The following is a 15166-nucleotide window of genomic DNA, read 5'->3' as shown; positions in this document are numbered from 1 at the left end:
GGTGGGACTGTGTTATCGGTGCGTGTATGAGTTAAGGGTGGTTATGGCCTTTGGGAAGAAACAGTTCTTGAGTCTGTGGGTCTTTGTGCTGATGCACCTGTAGCGCTTCGCTGAGGGAAGCAGGCTGAACGGGTTAAAACCAGGGTGGGAGCTGTCTTTGATGATGTTTGCTGCTCTGCTGAGGCGGCGGGAAGAATAAACGCCCATCAGGGAGGGGAGAGAGCAGCCGAGGATCTTCTGTGCTGCCTTGACTACACGCTGAAGTCTCGCTCTGTCCGCCTTAGTGCAGCTGCCGCACCATACTTTGATACAGTGTGTTGGCAGGCTTTTTTTGGGGGGAGGGCTAAAAGTCTTTTTCCTCCTGTTCCCAGTGTTGGTCTTTCGCTCTATGTGTAGGGGGAGGAGCTTATGCACATGGTGAAACAGAGAGCAAAGCAGAGGAGACAAGCTAGCACAACCAAAAAGAAAAACAGTTGTTTACTCCAAATTAAAAGCAAAATAAAGTCGGTGCACACACCTCACAAGTATAACAGTGAATTCTGGTTGGAAACAGACACATTTTAAACCCTAATATTACTAATATAGTTAATAATATAGTAATATTAGTTCAGTCACTAATAAATACATAGATGAAGTCTCTCTCTTGCTGTGTTAAGTTAACCTGCTGCCACGTTGCTGCTGTGCTCAGACTGCAGCAGTAGTTCTTGTTTTGCAGTGAAGGTCATCGTAACCAGAACTTGCAGCGGGTGGAGCGCTGGTTCATGTGGCAAGGCTGCAGAGCAGCGCGAGGACTGCCAGCTGCAGTCTATGAACGTGGAATGCAACTTGATTAGCTCGGCCACTTATTTATTAAGCACAAACAACTTGGTTTAATTCTGAAAGCATCCTTTCACAGCATGCCCATCCCCCACCATAAGTTGAGCATATCTCTGTGGAAACGCTGCACCAATAACAGCCAGCTCAGCAAAACGTCTTACAAACACCCTGTGTTTCCTGTTCTTATGTTGCAGTGTGAAAGCCGGCGAAGAAGTGGACGCGAACCTGTGAGAGACAGGAAGACTTGAAGAAACAGAGTGAAGGATCTGATCCGGACCGTCGCTGTGCCAAGTGGAGGTTTTCCTGGAGGACTTTCTCAGCTGTTTTCCGAGCCGAGGCTCTGACTTCCTGCTCCTTTTCCACTCTTTTTTATTTTTATGTGGTTGGAATCGCGATTTCTGACCGCTCTTTTGTTCCGATCACGACCAAAACCAGGTGCCAAACCGACTGTGTCAAGAGAAGAAGCAAAAAAAATCGACAACTCTTCATATAAACAGTTCATTTAGTCACCCAGCTTTGGACACATCACCCACAAATACATCAAAACATCCAACGTCCCATTAAAACCACACTGAATTTCAAGATAACGTCTGTAAAAGTTTATATATCCATCCCGTTTGGTCGGTGTTTGCTGCTTTTAATGTTAGAACGTCGTGATTTTTCTCACTGGGGCGGCGATCAGTGCATTATTGGTTCAAAGTGCTTTATAGACAAATCCTCCAGCTGTCGGTCTGCTCATGGTTATGCATAGCAGAGGAGGCGTGTGGTAAGCTGTGATAACTGACGGCGTTTGACTGACAGGCACGTCAAACAGATAAACAGAGGCAACACCGCCGCCGCCGCTGCTATCTCAAAGGCTCGGAGGTACGCCGTCGTTTCAGTCTGCGCTGTGAAACACTGTTGACACTTTGCCTATCTCCTTCTTCCAGTCGCTTCTCCGAGAGAGGCCTCTCGCCCTTTCGTCGTCTTCTGTTTCCTCCACGCGTGGCTCTTGATTACGCCGCTAAAAAGCCCCCTTTATCTACTCCCAGTGACCTCTTAAACCTTTTTTGCGTTCTTCCTTTTATTCTATTAAAAACATGCAATTTAAAACCTTTCACTGTACTTTCATTTTTTGTGGAAGGAAATCGAATTTGTAAAGATATTTAAAAAACAAAAAAGAACATAACCTAAAGCCATACTGAACACCAGCCATACGAATACATTTACAGAGCTCACGATGTTGAAGGTTCCTGCAACAAAGTGATCCTCGGTCACGTCGGTGCACGCACACACACATTCAGGGAGTCGACGAAGAAACTGCTAGTGACCCGAAATTTCATTCCTTTGGATGAAAGAGCGGCTTTGTACGTTTTTTTTCTACCTGCGTGTTTTTAGATCGCACAGCCTGCGGTGGCGAGCGTGGCGAGCGTTGAGTGTCGAGTTCCCGTCATCACCCTGCGTTCCTCTGTGTTGACGGATGAATCCGGACAGTTTCATGTCTGTTCTGTGGGCAGAACCTCGCTGCCCTGCTAGAACCGGGCCCAAGCCCTCCTTCGTCCTCTTCTGCTGGGCCAAGCTCAATTCAGAGCAAAGACACTCGCGCGAGGGTATCAAACGCACATAGATCCTCGCTTTCTGTCGTCTCTTCCTGTAATTCATCCACCTGATCCTCGCCATCGATCACTCTTCTGTGAATGCCTTGACGCGCTCGCTTAATGAACTGATGTCTGTCCTCCGGTAGCTGCTGGAAGGACTTTTTTTCTTATAGATTCGATGCTGCTTAACGCCGTCAGTGATAGTACCTTTATTAGTCGCGCTCACAGCCCACGACTCATAAACTCACCGTTCCATCGTTCGAAACCAAAATTTCAAGCATACTGACCTTTACTGCTCCTCTTCCTCTAAATTCTTCAAAAGGGAGATTTGGTTTATTGGGCAAACTGTGAGCGCGGTGTAAGAGAAGTTTAAGTAACAGCTTGTGCCAAATTTACACGGACTTCCTCTTGGCTTGTTCACCAAACAGAGCTGAGATCTCTAAAGCTGCCAGCACTGTTGTTTACAGACACGAGACACACGGAGCTCGATGTTGAATTTGATTTCATTTCCATGTATAATTTTCACGCATTAGTTCTCCACCCAGGACAACAGAAGTGCCAAACTCCGAGAAGAATACACCCAGCATCTGTCAGAGCTCATTGACTACAAAGTTTACATCCAGCGCTAAATGTTTACAGACCACAGTTTCCATTGCAGTTTCTTACATGACTTTTGTGCCATAAACAGCTCCCAGAACGCCCTGCATTCAGAGACATAGGACTCTTCTTCTGGACGAGTCATTACACGACGAGTTTACAGTTTTTCATACTCATTTTGTTTACAGAAAACGTCTCAATACTGCCTGTTTTGAAGATTTTTGGCCAACGGACTGTAAAACGGCACTTTGTCGACCGACAGACCAAAATTAAACATTTAATACCTGCTGCCATAAAACAAACCCACATTATTCTCTATTTCTAATCAATTTTAAGTTAGATTACTTTAGGTCTACAGCCATTGTACAGACACATCGCATAGGGCCTAAAAAACTCTAAAAGACCTCAATGTTTACAAACGCTGCTTATGGGAAGGATTTGTATTCAGAGGGAGATGTTTACATTCAGATGACGGAGTGACACGCCAAACGCATTCATGAAACACTGCTCGAACAACGCGAATCTGCTGAAATCCAACCCGAGGGATTAGTTCATCAGACTGCAGATAAAACTTTTCGTAATGGAGGTTTTTTTTGGAGGATCTCGCTGACATTTGAAGCCGTTTGTGACTTTTTTGGCTCGAGAACTTTGTGATAAAACAATGACGTCTAAAATATTAAAGGGGATGCTTTGCTTATCCCTTATCCTCTTGCTTTTCTCCTGCCTCGCTGTTTCCACTGTAACCATCACCACTCGGCGACGCGCTGTCGATGGCGATATCAGGACTCTGAGCGGCAGGGGCGGCTCTGCCGCTGCTGGTAAAACGAGTACCACCTTGTTCCTCCTGACAGGCTACAAGCCGCCGCTCCCACGGCTGCCTGCCGGACCCGAAGTGCCGCCGAAAGCGGCAGAGGTGGAGGACGGGGACGATCCGCCGGTCATGGCTGAGCTGCCGCCAAAGCCCCTCCCTCAGACCATGTTGCCAAGGAACGTAACGGCAGCACTGAAGCCTCCGCTCGGCGCGGCCCAGGTGGCTCCCGCCCCGAGACAGCTGGTGGACGTGGACCTGTGCAAGTAATGTTGTCAGAAATTCTGTGTAGTGTTTATCACTGTTTTTGCTAAGTCTTAAAAGCTAATGGAACATGTTTCTGTATGTGGGCTCTTTTAGTTGTGAGAACTTTTAACTAATGTCCATAAAACGAATATTAAAGATGAGCAAAGTCGAGCCGATGCAATGGCGGCGCTTTAAACCTGCATTCTCTCTTAGCTCCAGCAGGGGGAGACTCTTGTAACTGCAGAGAGAAGTTAGCTGTTGTAAAAATCTATGGAAAAATTCTCGCGACTCACTTGATTTTTTAACTAGTTAGTAAAACTTTTCCAAATGAGTTTATAATCTCATTTTCTAGCTTGAAGTGTTTTTTTATTGCATGACCATTTGGTAAATTATTGTCCCACGTTAGAGTCACGTGAACAGTAAAGAAGGCTGTGCTTTATAACAGAGTCAGGTAACGGCCACATTTTGAACTATTCAGCTGAAACATGATGCATGTTGTGCTGAATTGTGCTAAACTCCATAAGTTTTAGTAGAATGGTTCCAAATTTGAAAAATCTTAGTGACTTTTATACGTCTGCTACAATGTTGGCTTTATTTTTCAGACTAGGAAGCTGCATTCACATTTTACACTCTCTCTAATCAAAAAGAATGGAATGGAGTTGAGCCCATGTGTGCTGTATGAGCACGCAGTGTCCTTAGTCAGACTGTAATGTCTTTATTTGAAAGCAGACACTGACGGTCAAAAAGCTGAACTCAAAGCTTCACCAACCACTGAGTCATATCACAATGCCTACATCCGTCCTTTATATACAGTCTATAATTATGTCAAAGAAATGTTACTGGATGAGACATCAGTATGAGCTAACTAGAACTACAGGACACGTAAATACATCGTTCATCGTTTGACCAGGAAAGGAGGATAAGTGCTAAATTATTAAGGTAACCTAAAATGAAATCTTTGGACATGGAAACACATTTTTGTCAGCTAAAATCATTCCAAATATCTGTATACATTTTACATTAGATACATTTTTGTAACTGTTCCAGAGTTGAAAATTGTGGATGCAACAGTGTGATAGTTGGATCCGCTATCGGTCAAAACGAGGCCAATCTGTGGGTCTCGATAATGTATCAGAGCACAAAAGCTTGGATCAGTGCATCTCTAATCCAAACTATTTTAATCTGTTTTGAAAAACTATACTCTGTTAGGAACAGCAGGTCAGCAGAGTGAGCTGTTAAAGCATCAACGTGTGTTTTGTCATCGTACCAAGAGAAGCATCCAATTCTTCTACAGCTGACATAACTCATATTCCACAATCGGGTCAGAAATTAAATTCTTAGCAGCTGTTCAGGCATTTTTAGTTAAGTTGACATACAAAATGTGAATTTAAAAAAGTAAATTCTAGACAGAAACATCAGATTACATGAACGTAAATGGCTGTTAATGTAATGTAGTTGAAATATCCCGATTTTCCTTGTTTTACATCTTCCGCTGTGCTGAAGTTTTGCTCGTCGTCGAAGGCCTGCGGATCTTTTTATCGCCCTAATTTCCATCCATCAATGTGATGGCTTGATCACTCTGGATGCCATAAAAGCGAGGCACATCATGATTCCCCTCCTTCAGCTCGGATCTTCATCTCGCACAAGCTCATATTTTTCACTGAGAGGCGTCTTGCTGTTGCTAAGCGACGTATAATCAGCTCTAAGTCAGATGTGTGTTGGCGAGCCACACGCTACGACTATCAACAGCAGCTACATTCAGGCACAAGAAAGCAGCACGAAGCGCTGCAGTGAAGACAGAGCTCAGTTCGTTTGTGCTGCTCTGCGAGCCCAAAAAGCTCTCCACAGAACAAATGCAGGATTTACCTAAAACATTTATCGCCTTTGAGACGACGAGTTTTAGCTCGGAGTGCTCAGAGAGGTCCTGCAACAATAAAGGTAATATCTCAGTCAGGGGAAGTCCGTGAAAGGCTTCAAATCCAGTTCAAAAGAAGTAACAAAAACCTCCCACTACTGCATCCACACCTAATGTAGAGCCACATAACTCTAATCTGACTGTTATGTTGCCACTCTCCTCCCAGCAAATGACAAGGCAAGACAACAGTGATGTCACATCCTCCGCTTTGCTGGTGTTGTGCTCAGTTGTGCACCTCTCAGTTTTTGTACCCTCACAGTTTGAAAAAAGGAGACTTTGGACAAAAATGTGATTTCTTTGCTTCAGGTTTTGACTTTTTCTCCTCCTACATCAGCACTGATGTGGAGGTTTTGTCTGAGTGGCGACAATAGCACCCTACATGCAGGCATAAATGCTACAGAGCTTTGGCGATGGCACTGTATAATGGCACCAAAGCCTGAGCCTAGGGCCTAGCCTGGGATGCACCTACGTAAAACTTTAACTACACAATACAGCAACTGCAGGATTATACTGCAACTGCAAATATACCTGAGTAGAATTAAAATAAGCTTGATCACAGTATTTGAAAAAAATGTCCAGTATTTGACCAGTTGATCCATTAAATGGACCCAGCATGACCCTTTTTTTTTCTGACAGTTGTCCTTATACTAGAGTTTAAAACAGTGACATAAATCTCTGGTCAGACAGCACAGCAGGCAGCTAAACATAAGATCGTATAGTGGATAAAGTCAAATAAGCATGATTTTAACACTGAGGAGCAGTAATGTCATATAAAAAGTGTACACATATGCAACACAAAGGCAGCTCACTCAGTTGTTTGCTGGGTATTGCATTCCTGAGATATAGAGTATCACAAACACTTAAAAGAGGCTCAGGACTGGCTGTAAATTTACAAATGGCTTTCAGATTTCACTAATATTTCAAGCTCAGGATCACAGCACTATGCTTCACAGCTCTGCCAGTTTGTGGACATTCACTCTATTCTGTTTTTCACCAGTGTTTTAGTGAAAATAACCTTTTTCCTGTCCTGTCTTTAACCCTTTAAAGCCGGTCGGAGCGGGCACGCTCCGTTTTGCATAACTACTTTTAAATCCTGGTAGCTCTGCAACCACGTAAGCTAGCGCAATAATTTTTTTTGCATATGAAACCGGAGGAGTTGTACTTACATCTTATGCCATCAGCTTGTCCTCGGTCACAGTTTCCTTCCACATATAGCTTTGCAAAAACTGCATAAAAAGCACTTGCAGCAACAAAAACGTAATATTCCAGAAACACACTTTGCCGATCCGATCAGCTGTTTGTAACACTTCCTATGTCCATCAGCACGAACTATCGCATATCTGCCATGACCTGCCCGAAACTGGAAGTGACATCATTTTGCGGAAATGTAGTTTTTTACCATCAGGGCCTCATGAGCCTATACTGGTGTTTTTAAAAGTTATCTTTGACTTTATGACTTTCTGTGTGGTTTCTGGGATGCTTAGGACTCATATTACTGCTGGAAATAGTTTATTTTGATGCATATGCTGCTTTTTTGCAAATTTGCATTATAATATTTATTTTCGTTTTTCCTGCAGTATATAAAAATTGGTGTATTTCAAAAATAAAACTATGAAGACACTCAAAATAAATTTCCTGTGGTGGGAAACTATTTTGTGCAACTTTTTTGTATTTACAGTTTTGAGGGATAAGCCTCTTAAATTTCTCTAACTAGAAATATATGTTAAAAAACAAAAACGATTTTCAATTTTTTTGTATTTTATTGCACTTTTTTGCAATTTATGTAATTACTATGCACTTACTATGCCCAAAATTTGGGCTATAATGGTTGTATTGATGTATAGCAACTTGAAATGCTCCCAAAAATGGCACTACAGCATGTAAAAATATAATATAAGCTCTGGCGGACTTGGTTCTATGGTAGGTCTTAAAGGGTTAATGTAGTTTAATGTAGCGTCAGGAGGTAAAGATGTGGGAGAAGATTGTATTGGCAGAAATCGAAATGATGATGCATGCCAAACGCTCACATCCTGTGAACTTTCAGGGTCAAAGAAGACTCTTAAGCAGCAGAGGCGTGGTACACGACGGCATTAATGGTACGTTTTTTACCAACTTTACTCCGCAGGGGTTACTATGATGTGATGGGGCACTTTGACAACTCGTTCAACTGCTCCCAGGGCAGTTACATCTACTGCTGCGGCACCTGCCACTACCGCTTCTGCTGCGAGCACCAGAGGAACCGGCTAGATCAGGATTCCTGCACCAACTACAAGTCCCCCGACTGGGCTGACCCGCAGGTGCCCGTCACTGTGGTCGCGGTGAAAACCGACCCCGACTTTGAGACGTTTCCGCAGCAGAGCAGCAGGTCAGAGTCTGGATGCGTCAGTCACAGAGCCATCAGAGGAAAAGTACAATATATTAGCATCATCTCGAAAGCTAAGATAAATAAAGAGCGGCATAATTAGTCAAAATAACCTCCCGATCTTAACAGAAACAAGTTAATTTAATGAGTAATATTTGCATTAAATGTTTTTAAATTTTAAAATAAATGTTTTATTCTTTTGGACATTTAATTTTGAGCACATTTATAAGAAATCAAGGGTAAAAACAAGTTGAAGTAATTGCATAAGCACTAAAATCTTAAAATTTACTAAAAATTTGCGAGTTTGTGCTGTGTGTTAAAAAATTGCTTGAAGAGGAGCTAAAATCCTTTAACAATGGTAAATTATTTTTCACGAAACAGAGTTCTTGTTTGATTCTGCAACAATGAGGAAAAATAGTATCACCTATAAATTTCTATTGATGCGCCCCTAATTGTTCTTGAAGTACAATATTATTCCCAATTAAAGCTGGAGACACGAATCGTACTGAAAATTTACTTTAAAATGAAAAAGAAGCTGAAAAGCGTGTCGTTTTTCCTGCTGAGTGCCCTGATGTCATTTCTTTTCTATAAACAGTACGGCCTATGTGATCGGAGGTGTGATCTCCTTCACTGTGGTGGTGGCCGTGGGCGTCAGGATCGCCTTCAGCAAGGTGGCTCGTCGACCCCGAAACCGAGACATCAACATGCCCAGGTGAGACTGCTGGACGGCTGCTTGGCTTCTCAGTTTAGACGTACAGCAAAGACACGAGACACGATGCTATCCACGAGGAGCACGGACGGTGAAGCCCGATTCTGCCAGGCATTAAAAGCTGCTAAGAAAAGACCATTCAGAGAAAAAAAGTTACATTGAATTGTCTTTCTAAAAATTCAAATGCAAAACGTATGCTTATGATCAATAAATATCTGTGAAATGTCTGCGTATAAAAATGGGTGAAGTCCTAGTTTGAAGAGAATCATCTTAGTCACCTGTAGATGTGCATATGGCTAACTTACCAATAACAAGTCATTTCTGCCCTAAAAGGTACTTTAAGTAAGCCATACTATAACTTATAAAATATGCTTGTTATATTAAACAAGAAACTAGTGACTGAGCCCCTAAACTAGTCAGGAAGGTGTTTACTGAGGTCATAAATCAGGTGACCGGTGGGGTCTTTTTTTTCATTGACTTCAATGAACCTGGAACAGCAGAGGGAGTCTCCCCCTGCTGGCCATTGGAAGCAATGCAAGTTTAAGACTCATTTCAGCTTTCAGTTACAGAAATTGTGTCTATGAAACCAATTATTCACGTCTCCTTTTAATCTAGTTGTTGCTATCTTTGTTAAATGATTATATGTTACACATGAGATTATATTAATATTAATAATAATAATAATAATAATGATCTTCAGCCAGATATGAGGTGTTAAAACGTCTCAGTTTGCAGCGGAACATGAAAGCTTTTAAGACACGTGAGACTGAGGTTTTAGAAGATTTACAAACAGATCAAAGTGAAACGTAACTGCATTGTTTTCAATGATAGGATTGCTTTGGACACATTTGGAAAGTGAAGTAAAGTAATAACTGACTGAGAAAATGTTTCCTCCGCATGATCTTTTCTCACTATTCTCCTCACATCTGTTGTGTTCCTCTTGTCTTTCTGCCCTCGTGCTTCTCCCGCTGCTGCGTCAGATCACTGGTGGATATCTTGCGTCACCAGTCGAGCCCCGTGCAGCAGGGCGAGAGGAACAACAGCACAGTGCTGACGACCACCTCGGACGGACGCACGTCCAAAAACCTGTACACCCCCATCCTGCAGATCAAAGACAACCGCAGTGAGTGACGATTATTATATCGGGTTAAACGAGCATTCAAATGAGGCCAGCTTGTCTCGTCCCCGGTGGAAAAGGTGGTAATTGTCGCTGCTCTTGTTTCAAATATCAGCAACACACTTCTTACTTCAGGTGGAATACATTTGTCGTGAGTGGATTGTTGCCAGATGTTGTTTCATTTAAAAAAGCCCCGTGAGATTATCGTTTAACATCAGTAATCTCAGAGGGTCTTTTGAAATGAAACAACATGGGTTCAGACTTTTAAAGGGTTTGTTTCCTGTCTGGATTCACCTCCTGCTCAGTATTACTCAAGTGATCTTGCAAAGATGTATTCATCTGAATTAAAACGTAAAAATATGCATTGAATTTAACAGTTTTTAAATCTGAAAAATAAAATGTTTATTTTTTTAAAGGTTAATTCTCATGCAGCTTTCTATATTTCTGCACAAACATGACCTGCACACAGATGAGCTGAAACATTTTGACCACTCACAGATGAAGGAAATAACTAGGATACTTCCTGGTCTAACCACTCGCTCAACACTAGAGTAAAAATAGGACACCAAACTCCTGGCAACCAGGAAAATCTTGGTTGTCCAGTGATTGCACTTATGTTTTTTTTCAGTCTACAAATGATTGCAACTAGTTGTTGTTGCAATAAAGCTGGTTACTTTCCACTTTCAATTGTTTTACAATTGCAGAAGCCTCCTGGTGAGCGTCAGTTTGTCTCCAAACAATCGAGGTCCAACTCGGACTGAATGCAGTCACTGGAGAAGGTCTGCAAATAATTGGTGTAATTTTGCACCAAACTTGCAAACTTGTCTCCGACACATCTGTTTGCAATCAAGGATCTGATTCACTGGCTGCCGTTTAGTTGTTCTCTGCTTATGTTTCTATATAAAAGACAGGTTATGTCGTCATTTTGCAATCAACTATGTCACTATTTGGACCATCTGAGTTTCTATTTAATATGTATGAGCTTCTGGCTGGACTGTGGCTGTAAATAGTTAATATGAAGTTTTCTTAAATTAGGTTTTCCGTGTATGTAGCTCAGCAACAGATTTGTGATTTTTAACATTTTACCAAAGTTAACTGTGATTTATCATAAACAGCTTAACTAACATTCAATTGCAAACACACTCACTCCATTTTGTAAATAATATAAGCCTGTGTGAAGACGACAAGATCATTGGACACAGTTACAATCGTTTTGGTTGTGCCGCCGTCTCCAGCCGGTGTTTTCTGCAGGGTGAGTGTAGCATTTGGGGGACTTTGGCATGCCAGCACTCTTTTCTCTGCAAAGCACGGGATGGAAACCTGCTTCTGCTGCAGCAGCTACTCTGATTGTTGCAACTTCGTAATGTTAGCTTATCCTGAAACACAGACTGTGCAGCTCATCTGTATAACAAGACAAACAGATTTCAACCTTAAGGGAGTTTCCATATCCCTACTAGTATCACAGATAACTTTAATAATTATATCCTAAAAAAGCTGTAATTGATTGATTGATTGATTTTAATTTACTGCCAAAATGAGACACAAACATATCATGAAAGTGAATTATTTTTATCACTCAGGAGAAACAAGATATGGTGCTTAAATAACACATATGGTTAGACTAATTAGTCTGGGATAGAGTCAAATTCTCACCCTGAATAATTGTTTCAGTCTGCACGAACAACCAGCTTTGCGGGGTTTTATGTCGGGTTTGGGAGAAATGAGCAGGTTAAGCTGGTTTAGGCACACAGAAAGTACTAACAGGTTAATAGACTGGTGGTCCCAATGTTTTGGCTCATCAGTGTCTTTTAAAGGTTCCTTTATGTTGACTGTCACTTTTTTCTAAATAGTGCTACCACAGGGGGATGTGTTTTATATTTCTGTATGAAATGTTCAGCCTGAATCTCCTGATTTAAGCTTTAATATAAGAAAAACCTCCACTCCTATTTAAATGCTTATGTTGCCCACACACAGAGGAGCTTTGTGGAAAAATGCTGCAAACACTAGAACACTGAAGTCAACACGATCATAGAATTAAATGCAGCGTTTGTGTGATTTTCACAAAGTTTTTCCTCTCTGGTGATTATCAGAAGGACATGAATGTTTCTGTTTTCTCACACAGGAAAATCACAGAAATGAAACACACACATTTCTCTCTTTACCTCTGCTTTATCTCTCTGTCGCTCTGTCTCGTCTTTCTAAACCAGCTCTCTCTTCTTTCAGCCTCTCTAGGAATTCGATTGTTCTCTGACTCTGCAAATAAGGTTGGAAAATTGCAAATTCCCACCAAGAAAAGATGAAAAATGTGCCAAATATAGTGGATTTTTAAAAATTATTTATTTAGCTGCTCTTGATTCTCACCAGGTAAGAATGGTAAAAGCGCCTTGTAGTACCAAAGCTTCACATTTTAGCAACTGCAGAAATTATAAAACTAGATTTTTTGTGTAGTTTACAGACAAGAGCTGAGAATTTTTTTTTTTTATTGTTGAATAATAATTCAGCTTTTGAATTGCTAGAAAAGTCAGCGTCTTTTCAGTCTCTTGTGTCCAACAGGTACTCTAAAGCTCAGCTTGCAATCATAAAAAGAGAAAGACAGTGAAAATCTGCACTTTAAAGAGTTGCAACTTTGCTTTAAAAGGACCCACTGTGCATGTTTCCAACTCTAGACTCTGCTAGAGGTGCTTTGTATGAGTCACAGTTCAAAATAATTGTTATTTGTAACATTTGAAAAACCTTTATTCTCATTGGCTGCCACTTGCAGTAGGGGTGGGGAAAAAATGGATACTGTGTAGCATCGTGATATTTTGTTTGCTAATAATGTATCGATACAGGGACAGCAGAAATCAATATCTTGTTACAAAAAGGTTTTTGTGCTCTGACTTCAGAGCATGTTGATCCTTTTTCTGAGCAAGAATCCTGACATTCCTTCACTGTCCAAATGTGACAGTTTACTTATTTTAATTTAAGACATGTTTTATTTTAATTAAGTTTAAAACTTTTTTATTTAATGTAAAATTATATTTTGTTTTAATTTACTTTCAAATTCTTCAGTTACTGAAGGGGCTGCATAGTTTTCATAAACTGCATAGTTCAGAATAGCTATAATTGTACCAGATGGTTGATTCAGTTAAGTTGGACTAGACTGTAATACAAACCGTTCAGTTTGTCAACAATAAAACTGAAATGAGAGAAAGACTGAGTGTGAGACTTTGATATTAGAGAAAATGAATATTGATAAAGTTTACCTTTATGTGCAGAATCTGAATATCGCAAAATATTTTTAAAAAATCGCAATAATATCGTATCGTGCATTAAGTATTGTGATAATATCGTATCGTGGGATGTATGGTGATTCCCACCTCTAACTTGCAGGTGGGTGTGGCTTCTATACCTGAGATGACCGTTTAAGGATATTTGCGTGCTGCTTCACAATGCAAAGTAAAAACCAAACGACCTCACTTTTGTCAGTCTTGCATGAAAGATCTAATCTGTGGTTTGCCAGTTCGATTCAGTTAATTGCAACAACCTTTAATTTAAATAAGAAATGCAAAAGTCAGCTGATTCCTGGAGGGACTGAGTCTGTCTCTTTTCTGTCCTCCCCTCTCGCTGTCCTGTCTCACCCACTGTCTCTCTCTGTCTCTTTACTGACACAAATGCTTACTCGACATGCCTCCCGTGTCTCTCGAGTGGCTGTCCCATCAGTTTGTCGGCTCTGCTCTCTTTGCAGCTGGGAACTTGCACCATCATTTTAACCAGCAGGGGTCTGCTTCCAGCCCCAAACACTCTGCTACCATCGGTAAGCCTCGTGGTTAGCAGCCCAGTGAGCCGGACTCGCGGCCTCACCTCCACCACTGTCTGTCTGTCTCGATGTCAGTATGACGGCCTGTTGTGCTGCGCTCTTAAAAACAGCTGTGCCATTGTCAACCCCACCCTGTGGCTACGCGCAGATTTGCGCTCGAAATCACAGCGTGCTGTCTCCAGTGATTTCCCCCGTCACACGGTTGCGTTGAATCTGACAGATCTTTCATAAGAGTGTGAGCTTAAACTTGTCTGGCCTGCCCTTTGCTTAATGCAAGCCCGTCTTCCCTATTCACTCACTCCCCCCTCCCACAACCCTGCTTCCAGATGTGCTTGTTCGTCCTTCCTCCTCTCTCTGTGCAGCAGTGATGTGCAAGTGTGATACCGAACGTGGAAGGAGGTCACCGCTTTAACCCGAGTCTGTTTTCGCAGGCTTTACACGAAGAAAACAGAAAAGCAATGCTAGCGCGAGTGATTCATCTCCACCAAAGGTCATTGTGCTGCACCCAGGAAACACATGAACTCCTACTGCAAGCCAGATAATTATCTGTGAAGGCTGATTTTATGCCTCTAACATGACTCTGACAGGATACAGGATACGGTTGCCATGGAAATATGATGGTGTTGATGGAGATGAGCATGATTTCCATTTAACTTTTTAAGTTGTTTCAGTGCCAGTTTTTCCAAGCTATTACACCTACATGTGCCCCTCATGCAGCGGATTACACAAGAAGGCAACAGCAAAGAGTAAAACCGGCTGAGAGGACAGCAAATATTAACCAGCAAGTACAATTACATCATCATTTTCAACTAAATTCATCTAAGGAGAGACACTACGGGGCAAAAGGTGTAAACATTTTGTATTATTACATAAAACTAGTCAGTTTTCTGGTCCTGGAAACACAGAGAGCACAGAAAAATTGAAAAGCGGCATATGCAAAAGACACTAACGTCTCTATTGGTGTATCTAAATATACAGTTTTATTGCATAGATTTCAAGAATAGAAATTTGAATATCAGATAAAGGCAGATTTTATTGGGACAGGAGAGTTAAAGGTGCAGGTCTTCATCACTTTCTAAATCAAAAACGCCGTCAATAGACAAAATAAAACATATTTTTAGGAGTAAATTGGTCTATAAATGAGCCGATTTACACATCTTGGGGTTTTGATGATGACTGTGATTAGACATGAAGCTAAACCTGCCGATCATAAGGTGGGT

At 41.5% G+C, this 15166-nt stretch overlaps 1 protein-coding gene across 2 annotated transcripts in view; it reads left to right on the top strand.

Annotated features, from left to right (window-relative positions):
- shisa7b (shisa family member 7) overlaps positions 1-15166 on the top strand; it is a 67407-nt gene that overhangs the window by 26367 nt on the left and 25874 nt on the right. The window contains exons 3-7 of one of the 2 annotated variants that reach the window (XM_087834819.1): positions 1011-4064; positions 8085-8324; positions 8917-9033; positions 10011-10153; positions 13875-13943. In XM_087834819.1, the coding sequence (XP_087690945.1) occupies positions 3652-4064; positions 8085-8324; positions 8917-9033; positions 10011-10153; positions 13875-13943 (982 nt within the window). In that variant the 5' untranslated portion in view covers positions 1011-3651. The remainder of the gene's footprint in view (positions 1-1010; positions 4065-8084; positions 8325-8916; positions 9034-10010; positions 10154-13874; positions 13944-15166) is intronic. The other variant, XM_087834820.1, reaches the window with a different exon arrangement.

This window comes from Neolamprologus brichardi, chromosome 22 (genome assembly GCF_056152115.1).
Source record: "Neolamprologus brichardi isolate AB-2024 chromosome 22, ASM5615211v1, whole genome shotgun sequence".
In the NCBI taxonomy this organism is placed as follows: domain Eukaryota; kingdom Metazoa; phylum Chordata; class Actinopteri; order Cichliformes; family Cichlidae; genus Neolamprologus; species Neolamprologus brichardi.
This window is presented reverse-complemented; position numbering and strand designations above follow the sequence as displayed.